This window comes from Paramacrobiotus metropolitanus, unplaced genomic scaffold, assembly GCF_019649055.1.
Source record: "Paramacrobiotus metropolitanus isolate TYO unplaced genomic scaffold, Prichtersi_v1.0 Parri_scaffold0000004, whole genome shotgun sequence".
NCBI classification, from domain to species: domain Eukaryota; kingdom Metazoa; phylum Tardigrada; class Eutardigrada; order Parachela; family Macrobiotidae; genus Paramacrobiotus; species Paramacrobiotus metropolitanus.
This window is the reverse complement of record NW_026570224.1, coordinates 3,159,795-3,186,628: the sequence shown is the minus strand read 5'-3', so window position 1 is coordinate 3,186,628 and position 26,834 is coordinate 3,159,795. Positions and strand designations below refer to the sequence as shown.

The 26,834-nt window shown below is 41.6% G+C and overlaps 8 protein-coding genes across 13 annotated transcripts; all 8 read right to left on the bottom strand.

Moving 5' to 3' along the window:
- Nucleotides 1–151: 151 nt before the first annotated feature.
- On the bottom strand, nucleotides 152–5,147 carry LOC129602723 (translation initiation factor eIF-2B subunit gamma-like). 5 transcript variants are annotated; one of them, XM_055501844.1, is made up of 8 exons: nucleotides 4,698–5,147; nucleotides 4,321–4,582; nucleotides 3,860–3,954; nucleotides 2,643–3,771; nucleotides 1,171–2,565; nucleotides 620–855; nucleotides 370–473; nucleotides 152–296 (listed from the first exon to the last, which is right to left on the bottom strand). In XM_055501844.1, the coding sequence occupies exons 5-8, from the start codon at nucleotides 1,309–1,311 to the stop codon at nucleotides 244–246; spliced, it is 534 nt and encodes a 177-aa protein (XP_055357819.1). In that variant the 5' UTR covers nucleotides 1,312–2,565; nucleotides 2,643–3,771; nucleotides 3,860–3,954; nucleotides 4,321–4,582; nucleotides 4,698–5,147; the 3' UTR covers nucleotides 152–243. The 5 variants fall into 5 exon arrangements, with proteins under 5 accessions (XP_055357819.1, XP_055357818.1, XP_055357817.1 ...); XM_055501841.1 differs by lacking the exons at nucleotides 152–296; nucleotides 370–473; nucleotides 620–855 and having other exon boundaries at nucleotides 1,528–1,545; nucleotides 1,813–2,565; XM_055501842.1 differs by lacking the exons at nucleotides 152–296; nucleotides 370–473; nucleotides 620–855 and having other exon boundaries at nucleotides 1,453–2,565.
- A 296-nt stretch (nucleotides 5,148–5,443) lies between these two features.
- On the bottom strand, nucleotides 5,444–7,522 carry LOC129602721 (adenylate kinase 8-like). The gene is made up of 5 exons (XM_055501838.1): nucleotides 7,224–7,522; nucleotides 6,739–7,029; nucleotides 6,508–6,639; nucleotides 6,275–6,367; nucleotides 5,444–6,014 (listed from the first exon to the last, which is right to left on the bottom strand). The coding sequence occupies exons 1-5, from the start codon at nucleotides 7,405–7,407 to the stop codon at nucleotides 5,497–5,499; spliced, it is 1,218 nt and encodes a 405-aa protein (XP_055357813.1). The 5' UTR covers nucleotides 7,408–7,522; the 3' UTR covers nucleotides 5,444–5,496.
- Nucleotides 7,523–8,308: 786 nt separating this feature from the next.
- Nucleotides 8,309–9,561, bottom strand: LOC129602724 (translation initiation factor eIF-2B subunit gamma-like). 2 transcript variants are annotated; one of them, XM_055501845.1, is made up of 4 exons: nucleotides 9,327–9,561; nucleotides 8,777–9,012; nucleotides 8,526–8,629; nucleotides 8,309–8,453 (listed from the first exon to the last, which is right to left on the bottom strand). In XM_055501845.1, exons 1-4 carry the CDS (start codon nucleotides 9,465–9,467, stop codon nucleotides 8,401–8,403), a joined length of 534 nt encoding a protein of 177 aa, XP_055357820.1. In that variant the 5' UTR covers nucleotides 9,468–9,561; the 3' UTR covers nucleotides 8,309–8,400. The 2 variants fall into 2 exon arrangements, with proteins under 2 accessions (XP_055357820.1, XP_055357821.1); XM_055501846.1 differs by lacking the exon at nucleotides 9,327–9,561 and adding an exon at nucleotides 9,102–9,275.
- A 1,021-nt stretch (nucleotides 9,562–10,582) lies between these two features.
- LOC129602718 (uncharacterized) lies at nucleotides 10,583–13,341 on the bottom strand. The gene is made up of 5 exons (XM_055501834.1): nucleotides 12,857–13,341; nucleotides 12,480–12,741; nucleotides 12,019–12,113; nucleotides 10,800–11,930; nucleotides 10,583–10,722 (listed from the first exon to the last, which is right to left on the bottom strand). Exons 1-5 carry the CDS (start codon nucleotides 13,077–13,079, stop codon nucleotides 10,631–10,633), a joined length of 1,803 nt encoding a protein of 600 aa, XP_055357809.1. The 5' UTR covers nucleotides 13,080–13,341; the 3' UTR covers nucleotides 10,583–10,630.
- A 275-nt stretch (nucleotides 13,342–13,616) lies between these two features.
- On the bottom strand, nucleotides 13,617–16,132 carry LOC129580778 (adenylate kinase 8-like). The gene is made up of 5 exons (XM_055471444.1): nucleotides 15,904–16,132; nucleotides 15,397–15,796; nucleotides 14,991–15,202; nucleotides 14,451–14,610; nucleotides 13,617–14,190 (listed from the first exon to the last, which is right to left on the bottom strand). The coding sequence occupies exons 1-5, from the start codon at nucleotides 15,991–15,993 to the stop codon at nucleotides 13,673–13,675; spliced, it is 1,380 nt and encodes a 459-aa protein (XP_055327419.1). The 5' UTR covers nucleotides 15,994–16,132; the 3' UTR covers nucleotides 13,617–13,672.
- Nucleotides 16,133–16,384: 252 nt separating this feature from the next.
- Nucleotides 16,385–19,419, bottom strand: LOC129602720 (translation initiation factor eIF-2B subunit gamma-like). The gene is made up of 8 exons (XM_055501836.1): nucleotides 19,074–19,419; nucleotides 18,803–18,966; nucleotides 18,567–18,726; nucleotides 18,150–18,255; nucleotides 17,499–17,892; nucleotides 16,954–17,189; nucleotides 16,700–16,803; nucleotides 16,385–16,627 (listed from the first exon to the last, which is right to left on the bottom strand). The coding sequence occupies exons 1-8, from the start codon at nucleotides 19,222–19,224 to the stop codon at nucleotides 16,575–16,577; spliced, it is 1,368 nt and encodes a 455-aa protein (XP_055357811.1). The 5' UTR covers nucleotides 19,225–19,419; the 3' UTR covers nucleotides 16,385–16,574.
- Nucleotides 19,420–20,346: 927 nt separating this feature from the next.
- On the bottom strand, nucleotides 20,347–21,688 carry LOC129580777 (dickkopf-related protein 3-like). The gene is made up of 4 exons (XM_055471443.1): nucleotides 21,608–21,688; nucleotides 21,198–21,372; nucleotides 20,733–20,946; nucleotides 20,347–20,503 (listed from the first exon to the last, which is right to left on the bottom strand). Exons 1-4 carry the CDS (start codon nucleotides 21,686–21,688, stop codon nucleotides 20,347–20,349), a joined length of 627 nt encoding a protein of 208 aa, XP_055327418.1.
- Nucleotides 21,689–24,411: 2,723 nt separating this feature from the next.
- On the bottom strand, nucleotides 24,412–26,543 carry LOC129580773 (glutathione synthetase-like). Its single transcript, XM_055471436.1, has 4 exons — nucleotides 25,909–26,543; nucleotides 25,610–25,705; nucleotides 25,443–25,560; nucleotides 24,412–25,128 (listed from the first exon to the last, which is right to left on the bottom strand). The coding sequence occupies exons 1-4, from the start codon at nucleotides 26,402–26,404 to the stop codon at nucleotides 24,684–24,686; spliced, it is 1,155 nt and encodes a 384-aa protein (XP_055327411.1). The 5' UTR covers nucleotides 26,405–26,543; the 3' UTR covers nucleotides 24,412–24,683.
- Nucleotides 26,544–26,834: the final 291 nt, after the last annotated feature.

The following is a 26,834-nucleotide window of genomic DNA, read 5'->3' as shown; positions in this document are numbered from 1 at the left end:
GAATATGTGTTGATCATTGCTGGGAGTCGTCTTCCTCGACTCTCGCAGTGATTCTGTGATTGTGACTATCCTTTACTTGTTTCTTTATCAGTGCAGCCAGTTAGATCGTAGGGACGTTAACTCTTCTGGCAATGCTGATCTGCTCACGATGCTCAAGGCTTATTTATACGAAAACCGACTACAAATCCACAATAAAAATAAGTCTAGAAAAACGCACATTACAACAGAGACCGAACAAGAACATTAGTACTCCATCAGCCTTTCCCCATCGGTTAGCGTATCACTGGAGTGCTTGGCTATAAAGAAAACAGCACAGGTAAGTGAATCCATTCAATACAGTTGAATAAACAAGCATATTCCACCACTTACAAGAGACCGGAACTTCGAACTGTTGTCCGACCAAGCAATCTTTCAAGTCGGATTTGTCTCCGATTTGCGCCTGACTGGCGATTATGCAGTTCTGAAGATTACAACTGGAAATAACCAAACAAAAACCGTATAATTACAATTTGCGAAAGCGCAACGAAATTTTACAAATGAATATAAACATGCGACTACCCACTTTGCAAATACGTCGAAACAGAAAACAAATTAAATATGCCATTAACACTAATTATACCTTTCTCCGATGAAAACGTCGTTCATAATCGTACAGCCACTGATTTTGGCCTTTTCCGATATTTTACAGTTCGGTCCGATAACGGATTTTTTAATCGACACCTTGTCCTGGATGACCGTGCGCTCGCCAACAATACTGTCCGCGCCAACTTGTGCTTTTCCAATTAAAGTGGCGTTAGGGTGGACGTATCTGAACGAGGCTGGTACCGGAAGAAGCGCTTGTATAATACGTGGTAGCTATCAAAACGAACCGTAAATCACAGAGCACAAATGTACCTAAGCCAAACAATATCATTATCCGCATTGAACAACTATATTGTACTAACCCAAGTATACCAAATCGTAAACGCGCGCATAGTCAGATATCAAATATAACAGCCAACAAGAAACCATTAATGATTTTTAAAAATGGAAGTGAACAGCAAGTAATGGTTAAAAAATGGTGCTCAGAATACTTTTTTAAAGAGTTTGTTAAACACTTTTTCAAAAAGGAGTCTGGAAAAACCCTTTCTGAACAACGAAAAGGCTAGCCGCTACAACTATCACGCTTACCAGTCTGCTGGCTTCACAAAATGCCGTCACCGTGTTAACACGGAAGCATAAATCGGTATCGGCAAGAAACGCATAACATCGCACACTGTTGCCAAAATACGAATCCTTCATATCTCCGCCATGATCAGACCATACTGACATATCCCGGGCTAACAGTTCCAACTCTTTTTCCGCAGCGATACGATTTAGTTGGCTCTGCAGAGAAGATTGCTCTGGCTCGCCAGTCAACCCGTTTAATTTAAAGAAAAGGAATTAACTCCGACTGCAGGGAAATATTTAATCTTTTCATTTGTTGTCAAAAGATAAAACACCCAACGTCTGAGCAGATAAATGTGAGAATCTTGGCGTGCAGTACGGGTACGAAGTCGGGATTACCTATCCAAAATTCAGCTGGGCATCATAAAAATTATGGACAACAGTTTAGCGTAGCCATAAACCACCGATAACAAGTGAAAATACTGCACTACTCCCGAAATATATTTCGGCTTCATTAAACTTAATTAATAAGAAAGGAAACTTAGAAAATTGAACTGTTTTAATTTTCAAGTTTATAATATGTTTCCTGTTTGTAAAACGCGTGCTTGACTCAAAGCTTTCACATGATCTGCAAAATCGTATTAATAAGTAACACAGATCGCCTACGTTAGTAACGTGCCAGGAGTAAGTACCAAACAGTAAAATACTGAAACCAGAATAGAAACCGTAGGTAATTATCAAAACTTGTTTCAGTAATCAGCAGATATCATCAACCAAATGCCAAAATCCCCATATTCGGTGCCCAACCAATCTTCTCAATCATACCACAGGATTCAAAATTTATCCTGTGGGTCCGGAATGAGAACATTTTCTAGCCTCACAGCATACACACGGACATCAGCAAATTTATGATCGTAAGAATCTCGTAAAGGAAATGGGTAATCGTTCAGTTCGTGTGCTTTCGGCTTATCCAGCAGACTTCCAACATTGAACTTTTTGGGGTCAGAGTCCAGTACAAAAATAATTTCGGCATGTCGGATGACGAATCCATACTTCTTGACCAGTTGTCTTGCAAAGCTTACAAATGGCTTAGTTTTACATGGATGATCTTCTTGTCGCACAGTAACCTGAAACATTCGCACGGAATGCGTCTTCTTGTCGATGTAAACCGCGTCGAAACCGGCCTGGTTTTCACGGGTCGGCTTAATCCATAAACCACTGTCGACGGTTTTCCAGAGATCTTTTAGCCGCGCCTGGTCTTCCAACCTGTAAATCCCCTCAAACATCGCGCAGTCTGCCTCGAACAGCTGTCCTTCTAAATCATCCTTCAGCACAGGCTTTCCGTTCCCGTCTCTGAGTAAGAGTTTTTTACTCTGAATCGTTGAAAAAATTTCAGTTCGAAACACTTCCCCTCGGTTCCTGCAAGAAAAACGCCGGCTATTCAACGGTGTCAACGAGAAAAATTAACTAATACGAATGCAACAAATACAACGTACCTCTCCCAAACAGATGAGCCAGAAATGGCTGCAAACGCTGAAGTACGGCCGGCGATCGCTCACTGCAGAGTACCAGCATTTCAGCGGCATATGGACTCACCAGTGTTTGTCCGGCGCTGCATTTGAAAACCAACCGGTTCTTGGTATCGTCATTTTTCGGCCCACGTCCATGTATTAAGTATTGGTACAGCTCTTCCATCGGGCCGATGGCATCTATAGCATCCATTATGTCCGCTTTGATATTATCCACTGTGGTATAAAACATGTAGCGCCAGGAATGGCCAGCAAATCGCCATTTCTTGGCTACCAAACGCCGCGCATTAGATTCACTCATTATTAGTCGTCCATCTTTGCTCATTTCACTCAGCGGAAATTTCTCCTCGTCAAATATCTCTTTGTAATATTCATGTATGCGCTGCATACCACCGTCTCCAGCGGGGCAGTGATAGTCATCGGCTAATGTATTCCAAACGGAAGCCAAAAAATCCGACTTCGTAATAGCAGTGTTGTAATCATCCAAATCCGGCGCACAAACTGGGACATGGTAAAATTTAGCACGAGTGAAAACCTTTGAAGCCGCTAGTGAGGAAGCGACAATGCATCGGCTACGGACGCTCCGGCGAACAAAATTTCCCAAATAATTCATTATCGAGCTGAGATCCTGCTCTTTGTCCGTTAATCCATCAACGATGAGAAGCTGCGCGTCCGCCCAGTTCTGACATCGGAGAAACGAATTAAAATCTTTCTTTGGGACAGAGACGATTTCAGTCTGCTTCGGTTGACCCTTTTTAAATTTGAATCCACATACGTCATCACTGATAGGAAAGTGGAACCAGCTGACATCACAATCCGGAATCATTTTAGCGCAGTGATGAGAGCGGCGGACGATTTGCCGACTCCCGGGGAATCAGCCAAGAGAATTTTCCTTTTTGGCCAGCTAAGGATCCGGTCAACGACGGCTTGAAATGTGTCTGTATCGTTAACAAACATTCCCTCTGTCTCTGGAAGATCATCCAGGTTGTCGATATGCAGGCCCGAAATGTTATATATTTCGTCAGGAATCCAATAAAGTCGGTTGGCTGCGTTATAACTGAAGAGGGCTTCGAGAAAGTGCGTGGCTTCCAAACGCCTGCAAGCAACGACAGCATCAGATGCATTGGACAGTTGCATAACTTAACAAACAAACCAAACACGAACCAATCTGACTCAAACCTTACCTGCAACAGCCACGCGCTCACGGTGCTGCCCGGCGGAGCGGGTCTGCGGAGTAGCGTGCAGGCGACGCACAGGGATCGACAGCGGGGAAGGGTATCTGAAAATAATACGCTACATGTCAGACACTGTGGAGACTGATCATGCAATGAAGGCAACAACACTGGAACAGGTAAATAAGTAGGCTCACTTTCCACCACAATATCGCAAGCTACCTCAACATACAGTGTTACTGTCACACAGAATCAAACAATACAACTCATTCATTCCACAATTTTATCACGTTTATGTTTTGTTTTAAAATCACTTCAAAATTAAGGCGCAACACGGCAACAGCAAACGAACATTCCAAATAAAACTGTTTCATAATCACCAAAGTGTTAATAAGAATAAATAAAAGACACTGATCGAGCATCTGTGGAATGAAAGCCACAGGAAAAAATCAACAACAGCAATGTCGACTTACCCAGGAATAGAGTACAGAGATCTACTGCTTTCCTGATGTCCAAGAAACGTCACCGTCTCCGACTGAGCTCGAATGTGCGGGCAATCCCGCGCGTCAATCAAAACTTGATAATATGGCACAGCTCGGCCCTTCACATCACGACCCGTCCCGATATTGTTGAAGGCAGCGCCTTCGTTCTGAGCAGGATCGATCTTGATGCCTTCTTTCCTTCCTGCGAGATCCCTGTCGAAAACTCTGGCCAGCCACGGGAATAATACCACACCTAAACAAAAAATACTGATTCAGGGTTCTTCGTATATGAATATCTGCTCCAAATATACCGAGCCCAGGTTAAGTAGCACTATCGAAATTCAATGCATACGTAGTATTGTGCGCACCTCTGTATCCAAATATCCGATGTAAGAACAACTGTCCCGTGGGGTATTTCAGGTTCTGCTCCTTAGGTTCTTCGAACTTCCCAACTTCGGCTAGGCGCACGGCTGATGCATATGTTCTGCGAGGCAGCGAAGTACACAAAGAAAGACGAACGCATTGCGTATCCCGGGAAGAAGCGGACTCATAAACAATCCGCAATAACGGAAGAAATGTTCTGCAGCACATAGTCGGTTCGGTGCTTAGTGCTTACACCTCGGATAGAAGCAAAATTTCTAACGTTTCACTACGGGCAGTGTGCGGACCATTTCAACGGATACAACCACTGAAAATCACTCCTAGTCACGTCGTAAAAGCCCCACAAATAAGTAAGTTACTTCAGAATGTTTGTAAGTGCTTAAGAAAGAAAACTACGAAAACTGTAATGTTTTGTCTTTCTTTTCAGGTTCAGAATGTTTTTGTTAAATTTTGCTGCTTTTGAAACGATTGCGTGACTCAAGCTTTCACATGATCTGCACCGTATAAATAACGCAGTTCTCTTACGTAACTAGCATGCCAGGGGTATGTACGCTGTATGATAGTGATGTGAGGTTATAAACTCTGTTACAGTAATGCAGATAACTTTCGCTATTTTAAAACATTAACGATTTTCCAGAAAAGTTATAATTTAAACCGTTTATAATTATGACAGGTACGCACAATACGTATGTACGCACATTAAACATTTTATTAAACGCTATTGTAGGTCACCACGTCAGTCATTTATTATCAGTTATTATCAACATTTTGAAGACTTACATGTACTCAATTACTTTGGAATGGTGCTGTTCGAACAGGAGTAAGCGCTTTCTTTGTTTTTAACGGCATGGGATGCACTAGCGCACATCTCACCTTTTCGAACATTTCCTTGAGACTAAGTGTTGCATCAATTGCTAATGAAATATCCTGATAATATGTCCGCAAATCATTTTCGTAATTCTCATACAGCTTATCTTGAGATCTAATGATGCCGGCTTGTGCTTCGACATCTTTAACTCCCCATTTCCGGTCAGATGATGGTAAGAGAACGCTTGTGCGCTGTGTGTCGTATAGGTCCGTTAGTTGTGTTGCTTTGTCGAAAAGGTCGTTCGCACGACGCAGCAAACGCTGTTGAGCAATTTCCGACGGACAGTCAAAGAAAAGCACTCGCGAAGGGCGGAATCCGCAGCGATCCAGAAGTTCGGCTTGGACACGGTTCTGTGGAAACCCACGCAAGATAAATCCTACCAGGTCTGTCTCGGCCAGAGCGCGGCAGACCATTTCTCCAACCATATCATCGGGAACTGGAATCGCAGTAACATTAATGGTAAGCAAACAGTAACATCAAAATACACATTACTAATTATAGAAAGACCTGACACACAAATTAGGCAAGCAATGGAAGCAGTAATTCCAAACAATTTATTCGTAGTTATTGATTACAGTACTGTACTTATATAGGATATTGCAATACAATAAATTATGTACTTAATATATATACAGAGTATTGTACATCATAATTATGTTATAAGATGTACTATTTTGCTAAATTGCGCAAGCTTACTTTGCCGCTCCCGGTTGAGCAGTGCATTAATTTCTTTGTAATTGTCATGTTCCGAATCGACAGCCGCTCGCATCACCAAAGAACCAGACGAAACTGAAACGTTTTCATTTGTTGCATGCGCACAAGGACTGAGCGGACTTGTAGGTCGATATTTTCCACAAGTTATAATGTAAAATTATGCTGCATTTACGTATTCCGTACATTTACAGATGAATACACAGCCCGAAGCGTACCGTGGTAAAGCCGAAATGTTCGCGCCAGCCAGTTAGCTACGGATTTTTTCCCAGATCCAGGACGCCCAATAAAAAGCAGTCGATGCATGTACGGACGACGCTGAATAGACTGAAGAGAGGAAAATTGCAGGGCTGAAATTATCATATTATGTAAGTTTATATATTATCATACTATGTAAGTTTGTATCCATATTTTGTAGTTCAGACTAGCGGGAAATCAACATGGCTTGCCTTCATTAAATACTGCACCGATAGACTGATCGGCGTTGATCACGATACAACTCGGATCGCCGTAGGCCAATGTCGAACAGCTTTTGGAAATCAGAATGGACTCATATGCAAACTCTTGCATACGTGCTGCAAGTTGACCTTTCGTATATTTCTGCGGTACAATCAAACGCTTTGCAATGCTTTTCAGCACCGGCATGTACAGCTGACTGTGATATGGGCGTTTATCAACCGGATCGAAAAGATAATGCCTCCTTCGCTCCAAAAGCACAGCGGGATCTGTTTGCAATATTACTGCAAGGCGACATTCCTCATTACAGTATACCAGTTACAAAAAAATCCGGTCAGAACAGGTGACGATCGCATTATCTTACCTCAGCTAGTCAGCGTTATCGTCTAACGGCTATATTAATATCTATTCGGCTATATTACTACTATTAACGTGGAATGTTATGGAATGTTTTGCATACCAATCTAACAATTCGTACTGGTTTTCAGAGGAGAAATTCCTTGCCGGCGAAATAAATCGTCCTGCGCTCTTGTTTCCGGAAAGCCGCACAAAATCCATCCTTTCGCAATACAATCATCGCTGAATATTCTTTGTCGAATTAAAGAATAAGCCATTTCCGGTGGTAAGGGTTCGCACTTGTCGTGAAACGGTGTGACAGCCATCTGCAGTTGTGGATCCACTGTTTCGTAGAGGCGATCGTAGTCCAACAACGGAACGTCGAACACTTCGGCTAATTGCGTAGCCAGCGTACGTCGACCACTCAACGGTGGGCCGATGATGGCGATTTTATCACTTGTCGAATATTTCGCATAAAGTATCTTATCAATCCCTGCACTGGATTTTCCGGTCGAGTAATTACAAGCTCCTGCAAAGCTTTCTGCAAGTAATACAAAAAACGAATGCTGTAATAATTATCATTATGCATGTTCAGATGTCTTCGCTGACAATCAGGTGTCTAGCTAGCGCGGATAATTGTTGCCTAACCATTAAAACCCCGAAAATATCTTTGTCTTCAGCATAGAAAGCTCCTGACTGCGGAAACGAGTTCTTTTCACTGAACCGTGTTGTTTCCATTTTGATTGATCTCTCGCAAATAAAAATATTGGAATGACCAGATTTTTAAAACCGAATTGAAAAGTGAAAATTTTACTTGTAGCGAAAAAGACTTACAAAACAGTGTGCTGCGCACACTATCTGCATGTGCATATTTAAAGTAGGAAGTCTTAATGTGCTTAGCAATAACGTTGTACAATAAATGTAAATCTGAGGGTTTCGAAAAAAAGAGTGAGCGGTGTTGAGGAATATTGCAGGATTGTATACACTTCTCACGCCATTAACTCATACTTTTTGCTACAGATCATAAACCGTGCAAAACATCTCCAAAGCGCCGAGAGGCGTCATGTTTTTTGGCGAATATGTGTTGATCATTGCTGGGAGTCGTCTTCCTCGACTCTCGCAGTGATTCTGTGATTGTGACTATCCTTTTACTTGTTTCTTTATCAGTGCAGCCAGTTAGATCGTAGGGACGTTAACTCTTCTGGCAATGCTGATCTGCTCACGATGCTCAAGGCTTATTTATACGAAAACCGACTACAAATCCACAATAAAAATAAGTCTAGAAAAACGCACATTACAACAGAGACCGAACAAGAACATTAGTACTCCATCAGCCTTTCCCCATCGGTTAGCGTATCACTGGAGTGCTTGGCTATAAAGAAAACAGCACAGTAAGTGAATCCATTCAATACAGTTGAATAAACAAGCATATTCCACCACTTACAAGAGACCGGAACTTCGAACTGTTGTCCGACCAAGCAATCTTTCAAGTCGGATTTGTCTCCGATTTGCGCCTGACTGGCGATTATGCAGTTCTGAAGATTACAACTGGAAATAACCAAACAAAAACCGTTTAATTACAATTTGCGAAAGCGCAACGAAATTTTACAAATGGGTATAAACATGCGACTAACCACTTTGCAAATACGTCGAAACAGAAAAAAAAATTAAATATGCCATTAACACTAATTATACCTTTCTCCGATGAAAACGTCGTTCATAATCGTACAGCCACTGATTTTGGCCTTTTCCGATATTTTACAGTTCGGCCCGATAACGGATTTTTTAATCGACACCTTGTCCTGGATGACCGTGCGCTCGCCAACAATACTGTCCGCGCCAACTTGTGCTTTTCCAATTAAAGTGGCGTTAGCGTGGACGTATCTGAACGAGGCTGGTACCGGAAGAAGCGCTTGTATAATACGTGGTAGCTATCAAAACGAACCGTAAATCACAGAGCACAAATGTACCTAAGCCAAACAATATCATTATCCGCATTGAACAACTATATTGTACTAACCCAAGTATACCAAATCGTAAACGCGCGCATAGTCAGATATCAAATATAACAGCCAACAAGAAACCATTAATGATTTTTAAAAATGGAAGTGAACAGCAAGTAATGGTTAAAAAATGGTGCTCAGAATACTTTTTTAAAGAGTTTGTTAAACACTTTTTCAAAAAGGAGTCTGGAAAAACCCTTCTGAACAACGAAAAGGCTAGCCGCTACAACTATCACGCTTACCAGTCTGCTGGCTTCACAAAATGCCGTCACCGTGTTAACACGGAAGCATAAATCGGTATCGGCAAGAAACGCATAACATCGCACACTGTTGCCAAAATACGAATCCTTCATATCTCCGCCATGATCAGACCATACTGACATATCCCGGGCTAACAGTTCCAACTCTTTTTCCGCAGCGATACGATTTAGTTGGCTCTGCAGAGAAGATTGCTCTGGCTCGCCAGTCAACCCGTTTAATTTAAAGAAAAGGGAATTAACTCCGACTGCAGGGAAATATTTAATCTTTTCATTTGTTGTCAAAAGATAAAACACCCAACGTCTGAGCAGATAAATGTGAGAATCTTGGCGTGCAGTACGGGTACGAAGTCGGGATTACCTATCCAAAATTCAGCTGGGCATCATAAAAATTATGGACAACAGTTTAGCGTAGCCATAAACCACCGATAACAAGTGAAAATACTGCACTACTCCCGAAATATATTTCGGCTTCATTAAACTTAATTAATAAGAAAGGAAACTTAGAAAATTGAACTGTTTTAATTTTCAAGTTTATAATATGTTTCCTGTTTGTAAAACGCGTGCTTGACTCAAAGCTTTCACATGATCTGCAAAATCGTATTAATAAGTAACACAGATCGCCTACGTTAGTAACGTGCCAGGAGTAAGTACCAAACAGTAAAATACTGAAACCAGAATAGAAACCGTAGGTAATTATCAAAACTTGTTTCAGTAATCAGCAGATATCATCAACCAAATGCCAAAATCCCCATATTCGGTGCCCAACCAATCTTCTCAATCATACCACAGGATTCAAAATTTATCCTGTGGGTCCGGAATGAGAACATTTTCTAGCCTCACAGCATACACACGGACATCAGCAAATTTATGATCGTAAGAATCTCGTAAAGGAAATGGGTAATCGTTCAGTTCGTGTGCTTTCGGCTTATCCAGCAGACTTCCAACATTGAACTTTTTGGGGTCAGAGTCCAGTACAAAAATAATTTCGGCATGTCGGATGACGAATCCATACTTCTTGACCAGTTGTCTTGCAAAGCTTACAAATGGCTTAGTTTTACATGGATGATCTTCTTGTCGCACAGTAACCTGAAACATTCGCACGGAATGCGTCTTCTTGTCGATGTAAACCGCGTCGAAACCGGCCTGGTTTTCACGGGTCGGCTTAATCCATAAACCACTGTCGACGGTTTTCCAGAGATCTTTTAGCCGCGCCTGGTCTTCCAACCTGTAAATCCCCTCAAACATCGCGCAGTCTGCCTCGAACAGCTGTCCTTCTAAATCATCCTTCAGCACAGGCTTTCCGTTCCCGTCTCTGAGTAAGAGTTTTTTACTCTGAATCGTTGAAAAAATTTCAGTTCGAAACACTTCCCCTCGGTTCCTGCAAGAAAAACGCCGGCTATTCAACGGTGTCAACGAGAAAAATTAACTAATACGAATGCAACAAATACAACGTACCTCTCCCAAACAGATGAGCCAGAAATGGCTGCAAACGCTGAAGTACGGCCGGCGATCGCTCACTGCAGAGTACCAGCATTTCAGCGGCATATGGACTCACCAGTGTTTGTCCGGCGCTGCATTTGAAAACCAACCGGTTCTTGGTATCGTCATTTTTCGGCCCACGTCCATGTATTAAGTATTGGTACAGCTCTTCCATCGGGCCGATGGCATCTATAGCATCCATTATGTCCGCTTTGATATTATCCACTGTGGTATAAAACATGTAGCGCCAGGAATGGCCAGCAAATCGCCATTTCTTGGCTACCAAACGCCGCGCATTAGATTCACTCATTATTAGTCGTCCATCTTTGCTCATTTCACTCAGCGGAAATTTCTCCTCGTCAAATATCTCTTTGTAATATTCATGTATGCGCTGCATACCACCGTCTCCAGCGGGGCAGTGATAGTCATCGGCTAATGTATTCCAAACGGAAGCCAAAAAATCCGACTTCGTAATAGCAGTGTTGTAATCATCCAAATCCGGCGCACAAACTGGGACATGGTAAAATTTAGCACGAGTGAAAACCTTTGAAGCCGCTAGTGAGGAAGCGACAATGCATCGGCTACGGACGCTCCGGCGAACAAAATTTCCCAAATAATTCATTATCGAGCTGAGATCCTGCTCTTTGTCCGTTAATCCATCAACGATGAGAAGCTGCGCGTCCGCCCAGTTCTGACATCGGAGAAACGAATTAAAATCTTTCTTTGGGACAGAGACGATTTCAGTCTGCTTCGGTTGACCCTTTTTAAATTTGAATCCACATACGTCATCACTGATAGGAAAGTGGAACCAGCTGACATCACAATCCGGAATCATTTTTAGCGCAGTGATGAGAGCGGCGGACGATTTGCCGACTCCCGGGGAATCAGCCAAGAGAATTTTCCTTTTTGGCCAGCTAAGGATCCGGTCAACGACGGCTTGAAATGTGTCTGTATCGTTAACAAACATTCCCTCTGTCTCTGGAAGATCATCCAGGTTGTCGATATGCAGGCCCGAAATGTTATATATTTCGTCAGGAATCCAATAAAGTCGGTTGGCTGCGTTATAACTGAAGAGGGGCTTCGAGAAAGTGCGTGGCTTCCAAACGCCTGCAAGCAACGACAGCATCAGATGCATTGGACAGTTGCATAACTTAACAAACAAACCAAACACGAACCAATCTGACTCAAACCTTACCTGCAACAGCCACGCGCTCACGGTGCTGCCCGGCGGAGCGGGTCTGCGGAGTAGCGTGCAGGCGACGCACAGGGATCGACAGCGGGGAAGGGTATCTGAAAATAATACGCTACATGTCAGACACTGTGGAGACTGATCATGCAATGAAGGCAACAACACTGGAACAGGTAAATAAGTAGGCTCACTTTCCACCACAATATCGCAAGCTACCTCAACATACAGTGTTACTGTCACACAGAATCAAACAATACAACTCATTCATTCCACAATTTTATCACGTTTATGTTTTGTTTTAAAATCACTTCAAAATTAAGGCGCAACACGGCAACAGCAAACGAACATTCCAAATAAAACTGTTTCATAATCACCAAAGTGTTAATAAGAATAAATAAAAGACACTGATCGAGCATCTGTGGAATGAAAGCCACAGGAAAAAATCAACAACAGCAATGTCGACTTACCCAGGAATAGAGTACAGAGATCTACTGCTTTCCTGATGTCCAAGAAACGTCACCGTCTCCGACTGAGCTCGAATGTGCGGGCAATCCCGCGCGTCAATCAAAACTTGATAATATGGCACAGCTCGGCCCTTCACATCACGACCCGTCCCGATATTGTTGAAGGCAGCGCCTTCGTTCTGAGCAGGATCGATCTTGATGCCTTCTTTCCTTCCTGCGAGATCCCTGTCGAAAACTCTGGCCAGCCACGGGAATAATACCACACCTAAACAAAAAATACTGATTCAGGGTTCTTCGTATATGAATATCTGCTCCAAATATACCGAGCCCAGGTTAAGTAGCACTATCGAAATTCAATGCATACGTAGTATTGTGCGCACCTCTGTATCCAAATATCCGATGTAAGAACAACTGTCCCGTGGGGTATTTCAGGTTCTGCTCCTTAGGTTCTTCGAACTTCCCAACTTCGGCTAGGCGCACGGCTGATGCATATGTTCTGCGAGGCAGCGAAGTACACAAAGAAAGACGAACGCATTGCGTATCCCGGGAAGAAGCGGACTCATAAACAATCCGCAATAACGGAAGAAATGTTCTGCAGCACATAGTCGGTTCGGTGCTTAGTGCTTACACCTCGGATACAACTCATACAAGCAAAATTTCTAACGTTTCACTACGGGCAGTGTGCGGAGTCCGGACCATTTCAACGGATACAGCCACTGAAAATCACTCCAAGTCACGTCGTAAAAGCCCCACAAAAAAGGAAGTTACTCAGAATGTCTGTAAGTGCCTAAGAAAGAAAACTACGAAAATTGTAATGTTTTGTTTTCCAGGTTCACAATAAATGTTTTTGCTGCTTTTTGAAACGATTGCGTGACTCAAGCTTTCACATGATCTGCCACCGTATAAATAACGCATTTCTCTTACGTAACTAGCATGCCAGGGGTATGTACACTGTATGATAGTGATTTGAGGTTACCGTTATACTGTTAAACTCTGCTAATAAGTACAGATAATTTTCGCTATTTTAAAACATTAAAGATTTTCCAGAAAAGTTACAATTTAAACCGTTTATAATAATGACAGGTACGCACAATACGTATGTACGCACATTAAACATTTTATTAAACGCTATTGTAGGTCACCACGTCAGTCATTTATTATCAGTTATTATCAACATTTTGAAGACTTACATGTACTCAATTACTTTGGAATGGTGCTGTTCGAACAGGAGTAAGCGCTTTCTTTGTTTTTAACGGCATGGGATGCACTAGCGCACATCTCACCTTTTCGAACATTTCCTTGAGACTAAGTGTTGCATCAATTGCTAATGAAATATCCTGATAATATGTCCGCAAATCATTTTCGTAATTCTCATACAGCTTATCTTGAGATCTAATGATGCCGGCTTGTGCTTCGACATCTTTAACTCCCCATTTCCGGTCAGATGATGGTAAGAGAACGCTTGTGCGCTGTGTGTCGTATAGGTCCGTTAGTTGTGTTGCTTTGTCGAAAAGGTCGTTCGCACGACGCAGCAAACGCTGTTGAGCAATTTCCGACGGACAGTCAAAGAAAAGCACTCGCGAAGGGCGGAATCCGCAGCGATCCAGAAGTTCGGCTTGGACACGGTTCTGTGGAAACCCACGCAAGATAAATCCTACCAGGTCTGTCTCGGCCAGAGCGCGGCAGACCATTTCTCCAACCATATCATCGGGAACTGGAATCGCAGTAACATTAATGGTAAGCAAACAGTAACATCAAAATACACATTACTAATTATAGAAAGACCTGACACACAAATTAGGCAAGCAATGGAAGCAGTAATTCCAAACAATTTATTCGTAGTTATTGATTACAGTACTGTACTTATATAGGATATTGCAATACAATAAATTATGTACTTAATATATATACAGAGTATTGTACATCATAATTATGTTATAAGATGTACTATTTTGCTAAATTGCGCAAGCTTACTTTGCCGCTCCCGGTTGAGCAGTGCATTAATTTCTTTGTAATTGTCATGTTCCGAATCGACAGCCGCTCGCATCACCAAAGAACCAGACGAAACTGAAACGTTTTCATTTGTTGCATGCGCACAAGGACTGAGCGGACTTGTAGGTCGATATTTTCCACAAGTTATAATGTAAAATTATGCTGCATTTACGTATTCCGTACATTTACAGATGAATACACAGCCCGAAGCGTACCGTGGTAAAGCCGAAATGTTCGCGCCAGCCAGTTAGCTACGGATTTTTCCCAGATCCAGGACGCCCAATAAAAGCAGTCGATGCATGTACGGACGACGCTGAATAGACTGAAGAGAGGAAAATTGCAGGGCTGAAATTATCATATTATGTAAGTTTATATATTATCATACTATGTAAGTTTGTATCCATATTTTGTAGTTCAGACTAGCGGGAAATCAACATGGCTTGCCTTCATTAAATACTGCACCGATAGACTGATCGGCGTTGATCACGATACAACTCGGATCGCCGTAGGCCAATGTCGAACAGCTTTTGAAATCAGAATGGACTCATATGCAAACTCTTGCATACGTGCTGCAAGTTGACCTTTCGTATATTTCTGCGGTACAATCAAACGCTTTGCAATGCTTTTCAGCACCGGCATGTACAGCTGACTGTGATATGGGCGTTTATCAACCGGATCGAAAAGATAATGCCTCCTTCGCTCCAAAAGCACAGCGGGATCTGTTTGCAATATTACTGCAAGGCGACATTCCTCATTACAGTATACCAGTTACAAAAAAATCCGGTCAGAACAGGTGACGATCGCATTATCTTACCTCAGCTAGTCAGCGTTATCGTCTAACGGCTATATTAATATCTATTCGGCTATATTACTACTATTAACGTGGAATGTTATGGAATGTTTTGCATACCAATCTAACAATTCGTACTGGTTTTCAGAGGAGAAATTCCTTGCCGGCGAAATAAATCGTCCTGCGCTCTTGTTTCCGGAAAGCCGCACAAAATCCATCCTTTCGCAATACAATCATCGCTGAATATTCTTTGTCGAATTAAAGAATAAGCCATTTCCGGTGGTAAGGGTTCGCACTTGTCGTGAAACGGTGTGACAGCCATCTGCAGTTGTGGATCCACTGTTTCGTAGAGGCGATCGTAGTCCAACAACGGAACGTCGAACACTTCGGCTAATTGCGTAGCCAGCGTACGTCGACCACTCAACGGTGGGCCGATGATGGCGATTTTTATCACTTGTCGAATATTTCGCATAAAGTATCTTATCAATCCCTGCACTGGATTTTCCGGTCGAGTAATTACAAGCTCCTGCAAAGCTTTCTGCAAGTAATACAAAAAACGAATGCTGTAATAATTATCATTATGCATGTTCAGATGTCTTCGCTGACAATCAGGTGTCTAGCTAGCGCGGATAATTGTTGCCTAACCATTAAAACCCCGAAAATATCTTTGTCTTCAGCATAGAAAGCTCCTGACTGCGGAAACGAGTTCTTTTCACTGAACCGTGTTGTTTCCATTTTGATTGATCTCTCGCAAATAAAAATATTGGAATGACCAGATTTTTAAAACCGAATTGAAAAGTGAAAATTTTACTTGTAGCGAAAAAGACTTACAAAACAGTGTGCTGCGCACACTATCTGCATGTGCATATTTAAAGTAGGAAGTCTTAATGTGCTTAGCAATAACGTTGTACAATAAATGTAAATCTGAGGGTTTCGAAAAAAAGAGTGAGCGGTGTTGAGGAATATTGCAGGATTGTATACACTTCTCACGCCATTAACTCATACTTTTTGCTACAGATCATAAACCGTGCAAAACATCTCCAAAGCGCCGAGAGGCGTCATGTTTTTTGGCGAATATGTGTTGATCATTGCTGGGAGTCGTCTTCCTCGACTCTCGCAGTGATTCTGTGATTGTGACTATCCTTTTACTTGTTTCTTTATCAGTGCAGCCAGTTAGATCGTAGGGACGTTAACTCTTCTGGCAATGCTGATCTGCTCACGATGCTCAAGGCTTATTTATACGAAAACCGACTACAAATCCACAATAAAAATAAGTCTAGAAAAACGCACATTACAACAGAGACCGAACAAGAACATTAGTACTCCATCAGCCTTTCCCCATCGGTTAGCGTATCACTGAAGTGCTTGGCTATAAAGAAAACAGCACAGTAAGTGAATCCATTCAATACAGTTGAATAAACAAGCATATTCCACCACTTACAAGAGACCGGAACTTCGAACTGTTGTCCGACCAAGCAATCTTTCAAGTCGGATTTGTCTCCGATTTGCGCCTGACTGGCGATTATGCAGTTCTGAAGATTACAACTGGAAATAACCAAACAAAAACCGTATAATTACAATTTGCGAAAGCGCTACGAAATTTTACAAATGGGTATAAACATGCGACTATAAACCACTTTGCAAATACGTCGAAACAGAAAAAAAAATTAAATATGCCATTAACACTAATTATACCTTTCTCCGATGAAAACGTCGTTCATAATGGTACACCCACTAATTTTGGCCTTTTCCGATATTTTACAGTTCGGTCCGATAACGGATTTTTTAATCGACACCTTGTCCTGGATGACCGTGCGCTCGCCAACAATACTGTCCGCGCCAACTTGTGCTTTTCCAATTAATGTGGCGTTAGGGTGGACGTATCTGAACGAGGCTGGTACCGGAAGAAGCGCTTGTATAATACGTGGTAGCTATCAAAACGAACCGTAAATCACAGAGCACAAATGTACCTAAGCCAAACAATATCATTATCCGCATTGAACAACTATATTGTACTAACCCAAGTATACCAAATCGTAAACGCGCGCATAGTCAGATATCAAATATAACAGCCAACAAGAAACCATTAATGATTTTTTAAAAATGGAAGTGAACAGCAAGTAATGGTTAAAAAAAGGTGCTCAGAATACTTTTTCAAAGAGTTTGTTAAACACTTTTTCAAAAAGGAGTCTGGAAAAAACCTTTCTGAACAACGAAAAGGCTACAACTATCACACTTACCAGTCTGCTGGCTTCACAAAATGCCGTCACCGTGTTAACACGGAAGCATAAATCGGTATCGGCAAGAAACGCATAACATCGCACACTGTTGCCAAAATACGAATCCTTCATATCTCCGCCATGATCAGACCATACTGACATATCCCGGGCTAACAATTCCAAATCTTTTTCCGCAGCGATACGATTTAGTTGGCTCTGCACCGAAGATTGCTCTGGCTCGCCAGTCAATCCGTTTAAAGGTTTTGTACGATGCTGATTCTTTATTAAAAAGGGAATTAACTCCGACTGCAGGGATTTAATCTTCTCGTTTGTTGTCAAAAGATCCAACACCCAACGTTTGAGCAGATAAATGTGAGAATCTTGGAGTGCAGTACGGATACGGAGTCGGGAATATCTATCGAAAATTCAGGTGGGCATCATAAAAATTATGGACAATAGATTAGCGTAGCCATAAATCAACGAAACAAGTGAAAATAGAAATAGCAAGCGAAAAGTGAAAATAGGAAGTGAAAATACTGCACTGTTCCCGAAACATATTTCGGCACGGCAGCCAAAGACCCAAAGCAAACTCGTATGCAATCGTTTCTTACGGAAGTACAATATTACTTTATCTTTATGTGCACAGCGAAGATTTACATTTAGTACATTTACCTGTTTAATAAACGGCGATAAATGGCAAAGCTCTCTTCGAAATCAGCTTCGGATGCGGTACACACCAACCGGTTAGTCGAAGGTTCCAGTCCAATAATTTCGCGATCTAAAAATGTGCAGAAAATAAACCATATTAAATTTGTAAACAAAAACTGCTGTAGCCTGTAATTAATATCTTAAAATCTTGATACTATCAGTGATCACCATTACTGACTGCTCTTTCGGACTCCACACGCAATCTCGAACCGTGGAACTAACTAACTGCTTTCAGTAACGCTCAAAAATTGGCTATTTGTGATATTAAGATCAATACGAGCATTATATTGTATCATTTTCCAAAAACTAAATAGAAATTTAATTAATGCAAACTATCCGTGAATTCATCCGCGTGCGGCCGAAATTTTGACATTTCTGTACCATGCTGTTTCTTGGATTTCGCGCCGGGCACCACTGTTTCCACCGCAGCGGCACGCGGATAAACTGCTGTCAACGATGCATTATGCATACGGAAGACATTGGCCACGTCTTGAAGTACGAGGTCGGATATCAAATCACAAGTAACAACGAGTAAATCGGTCTGAAAAGGAACAGGAATCTTATATCGATGCATTCTGTAACCAGAAACCAAAAAACTGTAATCCATCAAACCTCACCGAAAGCTTTTTGCTTTTGTGGAGAAGTCGCAAGCTCTCCGCCGTTCCGTAATCGTACTCATCGTCGATGGGGAAGAAATCAATTTCCAGGTCATTTTCAAAATGAGGCGCAAGTGCGAGAAAGATGTCTTCTTTGGTGGATCGCGAAACCACAACAGTGACTTCTGCATGACCAAAGACAAGGTAACAGCACAACTCAGAGCCCACAGGCCGTAAAATGTAAAAAGTAAAATCATGATATCAAGCGAGTACATAGAAAGCTACTACTCACGCTCGAATCCGTTCTTCTTCAGCCACTGTAAAGGAAAATAAATTAAGGGGAAGTTTCCAAGCTGGAGAAGAGGCTTCGGTGTTTGGATTAGTTGCTCCAGAGGAGAACTGCGGCCAGCAGCCAAAACAATTGCTTGGAATTCGGCCACCATTTCGAAGGGATTTCAACTCTGGATCTCCTAGGTTATTAAATGTATCACTACGTTCGAGTGCTGATGTATTAGATCTAATGCACATAGGTATGCCAAAAACAATTTCCTTAAACTCCAATAATTAGTAATGCGAGTTTTAAGATACAAAAGAATAGCTGTTGACTCTTGAATGTTATTAATAAACAGTACGTAGCAGTGAAACTGATGAAAGGAAATAAAAATTTCGTCAGTCACTCAAATGATAAATCCACACGTTGTCGCGACCTACCGCGGGCGGATATCTTCTGCCCTTAATCTTCTTGTTTTGTTCATTTTCCTTTATGTCCTCGTACGAGTATTAACTCGCAATCCAGATTTTCATAGAGAAATTATTTTCAAAATTTACTAACTATTTGCGCAATCGATTGTTTAATAATTATGACTAATAATACGAGTATGAGTACCTTGAAAATACGTAGCCGGTAGCTGAATAGTAAGAACAACGAGAACACGATGTCTAGAGCAGTGTTTGTACCGAATAGCGAAATGCTCTACATAGTACCTCCCGTGCAATATTTGCTAAACTTAAACAGCGCATGGGGACCGGTAGACAAATGAACGGTAACCATTTTTCGCTTGCATCGGGATTCGGGAAGTAAGTTGAACTATCCATACTTTAAGTATATAAAATTTGCGTGTAAAGTTCAGATAACGGTATTTAGAAATGAAGCGTCGCCGTCGATATGGAACTTGTGTCTGTCCACGCAACAATACATATCGTAAATTATATTTTTATGTTCTATTGGAGACGGCTTGAACAATCAACTGTTCTTGCGAATCTTGTGACATACTTTGACATACGTGGTGTTATATTTCACAGCTGTTGCTAGTTCAACAGCTGCTGTTTAACTGCAAATTTTTGCTGTTTAACTGCCCAGAACGCAATTTTTGAATGGTATGATCATGTTAAACGGAACCAAATTACTGTAAAATAACGAAGAGTAATGCAGCTTACTTGTACATCACAAAAGCTCGAGGTACAGCACTTTATGCAAATATTGTCTGCTTTCACAATGGCCCAAAAATGAAAATTTGATCAGAATACCAGCATAAAGGTAACTAACAGTTATTAATAAAACGGCGTTAATGCCTATTGTTGCTCTTCTTGGCGTTGCTTGTCACTCTCTGAACGTCATAATAATCTTCGTTATGAGTCGTCGATCCTGAACTAACCGGGAGGCAGCGCATATGCTCTGTGTCGGACGAGAACTGGAACCATTCATTTTTCGGCGATATTTTGCTGCAAACATAAAACACAATTAACATTAATATGCAAATAATTGTTGTTTTTAACAGCATCATGCAGTTAAATATTAACTATAATACGCGTACCACTTTTGCAGCATAATGCAGCTTTGTTGGGAATAGCATGGCGCTGCACAGCTGCGGTATTATAACGTACCCTATATATGGAGTCATGGGGACAAGAATTTACTGTAAGAATTCTGACTTCTGCAACTCTTACTTACTTCACTGGGGAAGCTGTAGAGGGTTTTAGTGGTTCATAACGACAAATCAATCCATTTTCACAGGGGCATTGTTCATTTAACGAGTAATCAAGTCCACCGGCAGGCACAAAACATTTCATAGATTGTCGGAGTTTTGGTTTGCAAATGTATTCCCCGTGTTGCCGAGCACAGCAGTGGTTTGATGGACAATCACCATCCGAAGCACACCGGCTACCTATATGTAAATCGTATGGATCTGTTGTCGATGCACGTACACTGATGCTATACAAAGCTTACATACTGCTATACGAATACCGTAATTAAAAATAATGATCATAAGGTCACCATCTTATAGGCTGCTTTTATATCGCAGAAGTGACTTCCAGTTACTGGTATACGTATGCGGTATTTGTCTAACCAAGCACACAGTACACAACTCTGCGTCCCGGTCTAGTACTCTGTAGGTTTTTCATAAGAGTTTCTCACCTTCTTGTCCCTTGGGAATTTCTTTCCGACATCGGCCAAACACACATTCATGTTTTCTGTGACAATGATGATCTTTTCGACAGAAATCTGATCGTCGTCGCAGTCTCTCACATCTCCCATAATATTCATCGCAGAACCTTCCTCTGCCACAAGACTTTTTATCCGAACATGGCGACTACAAGGTCAGAGTTGCAAATTAAATTATGCATGCTATACACAATCGCGAGCTCAGTATAGGTTCCGCTCAATCTAGTGCTAATAAAAGCCAGTACAACCAAACCCTTTGACTAAAGCTTGGCAGAGTAATAAAACACAATATCTGGCACGAAATAATTTTCACGTGTAATATACAATTAATATTAGTATAAAAGAAGTGTCTGCTTTTAGCAAAAAACTTTATTGTAAATTACCGTGATATGAGCAGTAAACCGTTCTGATGCAGTGCCGATCGGACTCGGTGCAGGCGCGCGGACATGCGGTTTATCAGCCATGTCAGTGTGGTTATTAGACAACGACATAACGCTTTCCGAATGTTGTATCGGCTCATTTAAAATCCAGCTCCAAACATTAGCGACAATGTATTTCGGTAGGAGCGAGATGATCAAAGAAAACTTAAACAAATTACGGCAGTTTATGGGGATATGCATGATATTAATGCGAAATAGCAATCATCGAAAAAATTAACCGGTGACCTTTGTAACATTTGCACATATCAATGTAGTGCATGTAAAGCAACTTGCGCATCAACAGCGACAGCAGTAAGAAACTTAGGAGGAAGCAGTCTGAAGAAAATTATATGAGGTCAAAACAGTACATAAATAACGCCGCATTGTCAACGAATACGCAAAACCAGCTTCACAAACGAATCGAACTTCTAAGGTCAGAAAAATTCGGAATGAAACCAATAGCGCACCGAGTAAATGGAACCGCGAACGCTTTACGCTAGAACTTGTCATCACCGCAAGTAATGCGAAAAGTGGTCTTGCGAAATCTGCGGCGGATCGTGCATGCTGGAATTAGGTAGCGTGCACCGTAAGATGGATTTTCGGGTATGTTTTTCAATGAAAACTTAATGGAGGTGGGAGGAGTTAAGATACGAGCGTCCAGTAGTGACTACCACGGAACGATTCAACAGGTGTTGAAGAAGATAGAAGCTTGTTGACGGCGACAAGACGGGCTGCATGGGCCCTTTTCAGCTTGACATCCGGACAGCCACGGCCAAGTGTGGCCAGACACACTGAAAGTGTCGCGTCGTTGCCTAATTACAAGATGCCAGGCTCTTGACAGGAGCAGTTTTTAAGTTGCGTGCGATCTCACTTGTCTTATTATATAGAATAAAAGATATTTTAAGCAGTCTGAATAATCCAGAACTTTTTTACTAATCCGCATACACCTTGTAGTCGAATTCCTAATTTATATTCACATTACCACCACAGTTTAGTTTTTGTGCCGGTTTCTAAATTGTTGAAGTTTATAATGCACATTGCAACGTACGGAGTCCGATATCGTACGTAGAATATTTACATACGCAGATATACTGCATGCATTAAGTTTGATCTTTTGCGGTCTCACAAATTAATATTACTCATATTGCGTATTCAATTTTTTACTTCATTAACCTAAAAAATATACTTGAAGTACAGGAATAGTTTAATCCTATTTGATCCAAAATGGGAAAAAAATCTGTCGGCGTGCATTCGATGCATGTGATTGTGCGGCCGCAGTACCCAAGTGTTCCTTTAAAGCCCATTCTATCTACTGGTAACTAATATCTTAAATTCAGCCGTATACGTAGCGAGAAACAAACTCGTCGCATTCAGACCTGTACAGTTGACAAATATGTGAGTATAATAATTATAAAGAATGACAATTCTTTAACTGCAGACTTATTACAGATCATATGACTAGATCTTGACACATCATTCCATTTTGCCAGTTCGATGCTAATTATTGATTTCGTTGCTCTACCGTCTGAGTCTGGACTTTCTACTGATCGTATTGTTAGTGACCTCTTTCAGATCTAATAGGTAGCTTGTTAGATACAATCTGTATTGAAAACTGGTTGTCGAGAAACTTAGTTAAATTTGCTTAATTTGTCAAAATTAATATCTCTAGCAATAGGAGTTATCTAAAAATTCCCAGCAGGCGATAGTCACTTCAGACTGGTCACCTTTCATAAAGCTCCTGTCGTTCCAAATCATTAGCTGATGTGACGCCCCACCAATTATCCGGCACACGGCGTACGCTGACCATTACATGTCCTACCAGCTGAACGACCAGTAGTCAACAGATGATATCAGCATAAGCACTTGCGTAGTATTTGAGATGGCTTCTGAAGTGGCGCGCGTGTGTCCAGTGTCCACTTTGGAAACAATACAAATTTGCCTCCTTATACTGTTGGAACTATAACAGACATCACGGTCAACAATAAAATCGCATTATCATATAGGGCAATACACTTCATTGGTGACGCTGGGGATGTGCATAAGTATCAAGATTACTTAATTATGGCACATCCGATATAAATTTCGGAATACAATTCGAACTGAACGTTTTGCGCATTATTGTTGACTTACCTAATGTACTGCAAAAAACAATCCAGCAGGCACACGGTATACTTACTAAAGAAAGACACTCTGACTATTGAAAAACAGACTCTGCAAACATTTATTCTATTCAGTCTACTTTTTGCAATACTTCGGTTGCAATATTTCGGTATGTAGGTATTCCGGCAGAGATCGGCTGCCACATTTGAGCACCTTCCCATGCTTTGTATATAATCTCTATTGCAAAAATATTCTTTCGCTACTTTTTTCGTCTTCTCAATCAAGTCGGCAGCATGGTTTTTTTCTACATAGGTAGAAAGGTAGTACGTACCAGGCACCGAAATACAGTTACCTATTCGGTCTCCACTTTTGCACTTTATGTTACAAACGAGGAAAGTGCATTTCTGAATGCAATGGAGAAATTACGGTACTTCGTTTTGTCTCATATTAATTTGGTCTATTTGTCCAAGTAGTAGAATGAAGCGCCGCTAGGTACGCTATTGGTCAACGTTGACCCTTCGTACTTGCCAAACTCCACAAGTAGTGTAGATACTTCGTAGTTGCCGGATTTTATGCGTGCTCATAGGGATGCATCTTGAAAGTTACAATGGTGAACAATCTATCTAATGGTAAGCAGATATACTCAATAAGACTGTTAAATAAAAAAAACGAGATAATATATTTTTAATCAAAATTTGCTGACCAGAAAGCATACAATGACGGAAGCGGATTAAACATGTCAGATACTACATACAGCATTTCAAAAATTCATGGTGAAAATTCATGGTGTGCACAGGTTTGTGGCGGTACTGTAATAAAATTGTATAAATAAAATATTACGACAACAGATTAACACGGAATGAAAACACAAAATTCAAACTATTCGGGTTCAAAAAAGCCAACAAAAGGGGTTTTCATACATGTAAAATACAAGATGAGCTTAGCAAGCATAACCCGTAGATACTCCTCCTTCGTTGACGTTGCTGGCCTTAGATCGAATCAACACATCGCGAGCCGAGGCGTTAAAAATAATTTCCTTGTTTCTAGCAATAAACGCCCCGAAGGTTCCCACTTCACTGATGGTCTGCACGAGAGCGGGTGGCAATTTTGAACGCACTAGAATATTTTCCTGCAGTGGTGGCTCAATGCGCTCCATCAAAATAAATTCTTGCGCGGTCTCAGTGCCACGGATTTCCTGCATTTTACTGACTAGTTCTTCGTTGAAAAAATTGTTCCCCCCACCTTCGCGGTTCGGCTTTAGAACATACTTTTCCGGATGTTTCAACGCTCTCTCAATGGCTTCGGCGGAGTTCGGCAAACTAACATCCCACTGCCCAACGCATGTATCCAACATTCGCGCTCTCACAGACTCTTCCGGGACAAACCTGAAACACATGGCACTTCGGTGATGATGGACACTTTTAACAATACGTTTTTTTGTAACTTGGAGCGCCCTTTGAGTGTGTCTGCTCTAAAGAAAACTATGCAAAAGTAAATTAAGATAACCAAAACTGAGGACAAATTTTAAAGCGCATGTGCCTCGATTTTTTTACAGTAGTAATAAAATTATTAATATTAGTTTTCACAGGCTAATTCCAGAGATTGTCACTGATTACTACAATTTTCTATGCCAAACCAGAAAATTTAACAGTCTACCCAGTACCCAGTATATACAGTTTATCTGTTAGATTAACCATACCTTGCTAGTACTTCCGGTTTGCTCAATTCTTGCTGGATTTTTTTAAATCCGGATAACTGATGAGCCACGCTAGGACACTTGATCGCCACTGTTTTCTCAACAAGCAGACGCGTTTCTTCTTTTAAATCACCTGGTATTAGCCAAGCTAAACTGAAACTGTCACAAAAGTGGCAAAACATCTCCATCTTGGGGATTCTCAACAATGTCGCAGTCCAAAAAGTTCAGGATTCGGTTGTGCACGGTATGCATTTTCGATGAAAGACCTGAAAATCGACAAGCAATTAAGTAAGCTAAATCGACAAGCAATTCAAACATTAATTCATAAACTGGAATCACTAAATATTATACAGTAATTTAACGAAAAAAATAGCGCTCATTTCGTAAATATCAAAATTTTAAAGCTTTACACAAGCAGCATTCGGTTCATGAGATGTTGGGTTGTAATTCATAATGACGGAACACTCACCAGCAAAAGCGATACAAATCATGTTGACTTCAACTTGCTTGTACGTTCCCACATTCAAAGCATCACGGAAACTGAGGTTAGGATCGTCACAATGCAGTAAATAATCACTGCGAACAAACTCTAGCTCAATCTGTGAATCGATATCCACCTGCTGATAGATGTTCATCAGATTGCGGATGAAGGGATCCACTGCGGCAGTAGCGGCCAGTGCACTGGTAAGGAATTCCCGATCATGGGCAACACGATGCTGCACCAGACTGATATCCGACTGCAGCTGCAGAATCTCGTGCAGAGCATGACTGGATACAATCGAGGGCAAGAGCGTAATCGGTACGGGATTAAATGCATCGGGCACCTGCGGATCTTTGAACAGCAGCCCCAGAGAGGATGCTGCATCTTTCCCCACCTCGCAGGCTTCCAAGCACACTTTGCACGTGAGATCTTTCTTCAGCTCGTCGGTTAGTCTGAACACATTGTCCGCTGCGCTTGCTGCCATTATTATCAAAGGGATTAGTTATCGTCAAAATTCAACGCTTCCGCAGATGGGTTACTGGATGTTTGCACGCCGGGAATGGAGGAATTATTGATTCTGCTGAGAAAGGCGTTCAGCAGCCGATTATTCAACGTATCCGTTTGTGTCAACTCCCGAACGGACTGCGTTTCCGGAGCGGTGTTGTCGGGGGCTTCTGCAGGATTCTGCGAAGACAGCCTGAGTCGTTCTGTTCGCTGGATTTGATATGCAAGATCGGTATAAATCTGCTCTTCCTGAAGCGGGGTGTCTGCAGCCAAAGTGGGGTTCGCTGCAGGTGGATCAGTTGTGCCAGGGACCATTTCACACTAAAGAGGCCATAAGCGATCCGTCCGCTTTAATACAATCGCGGTGTCGCGCTAATGTTGCCGATATACACAAGCAGTGGATGATTCTA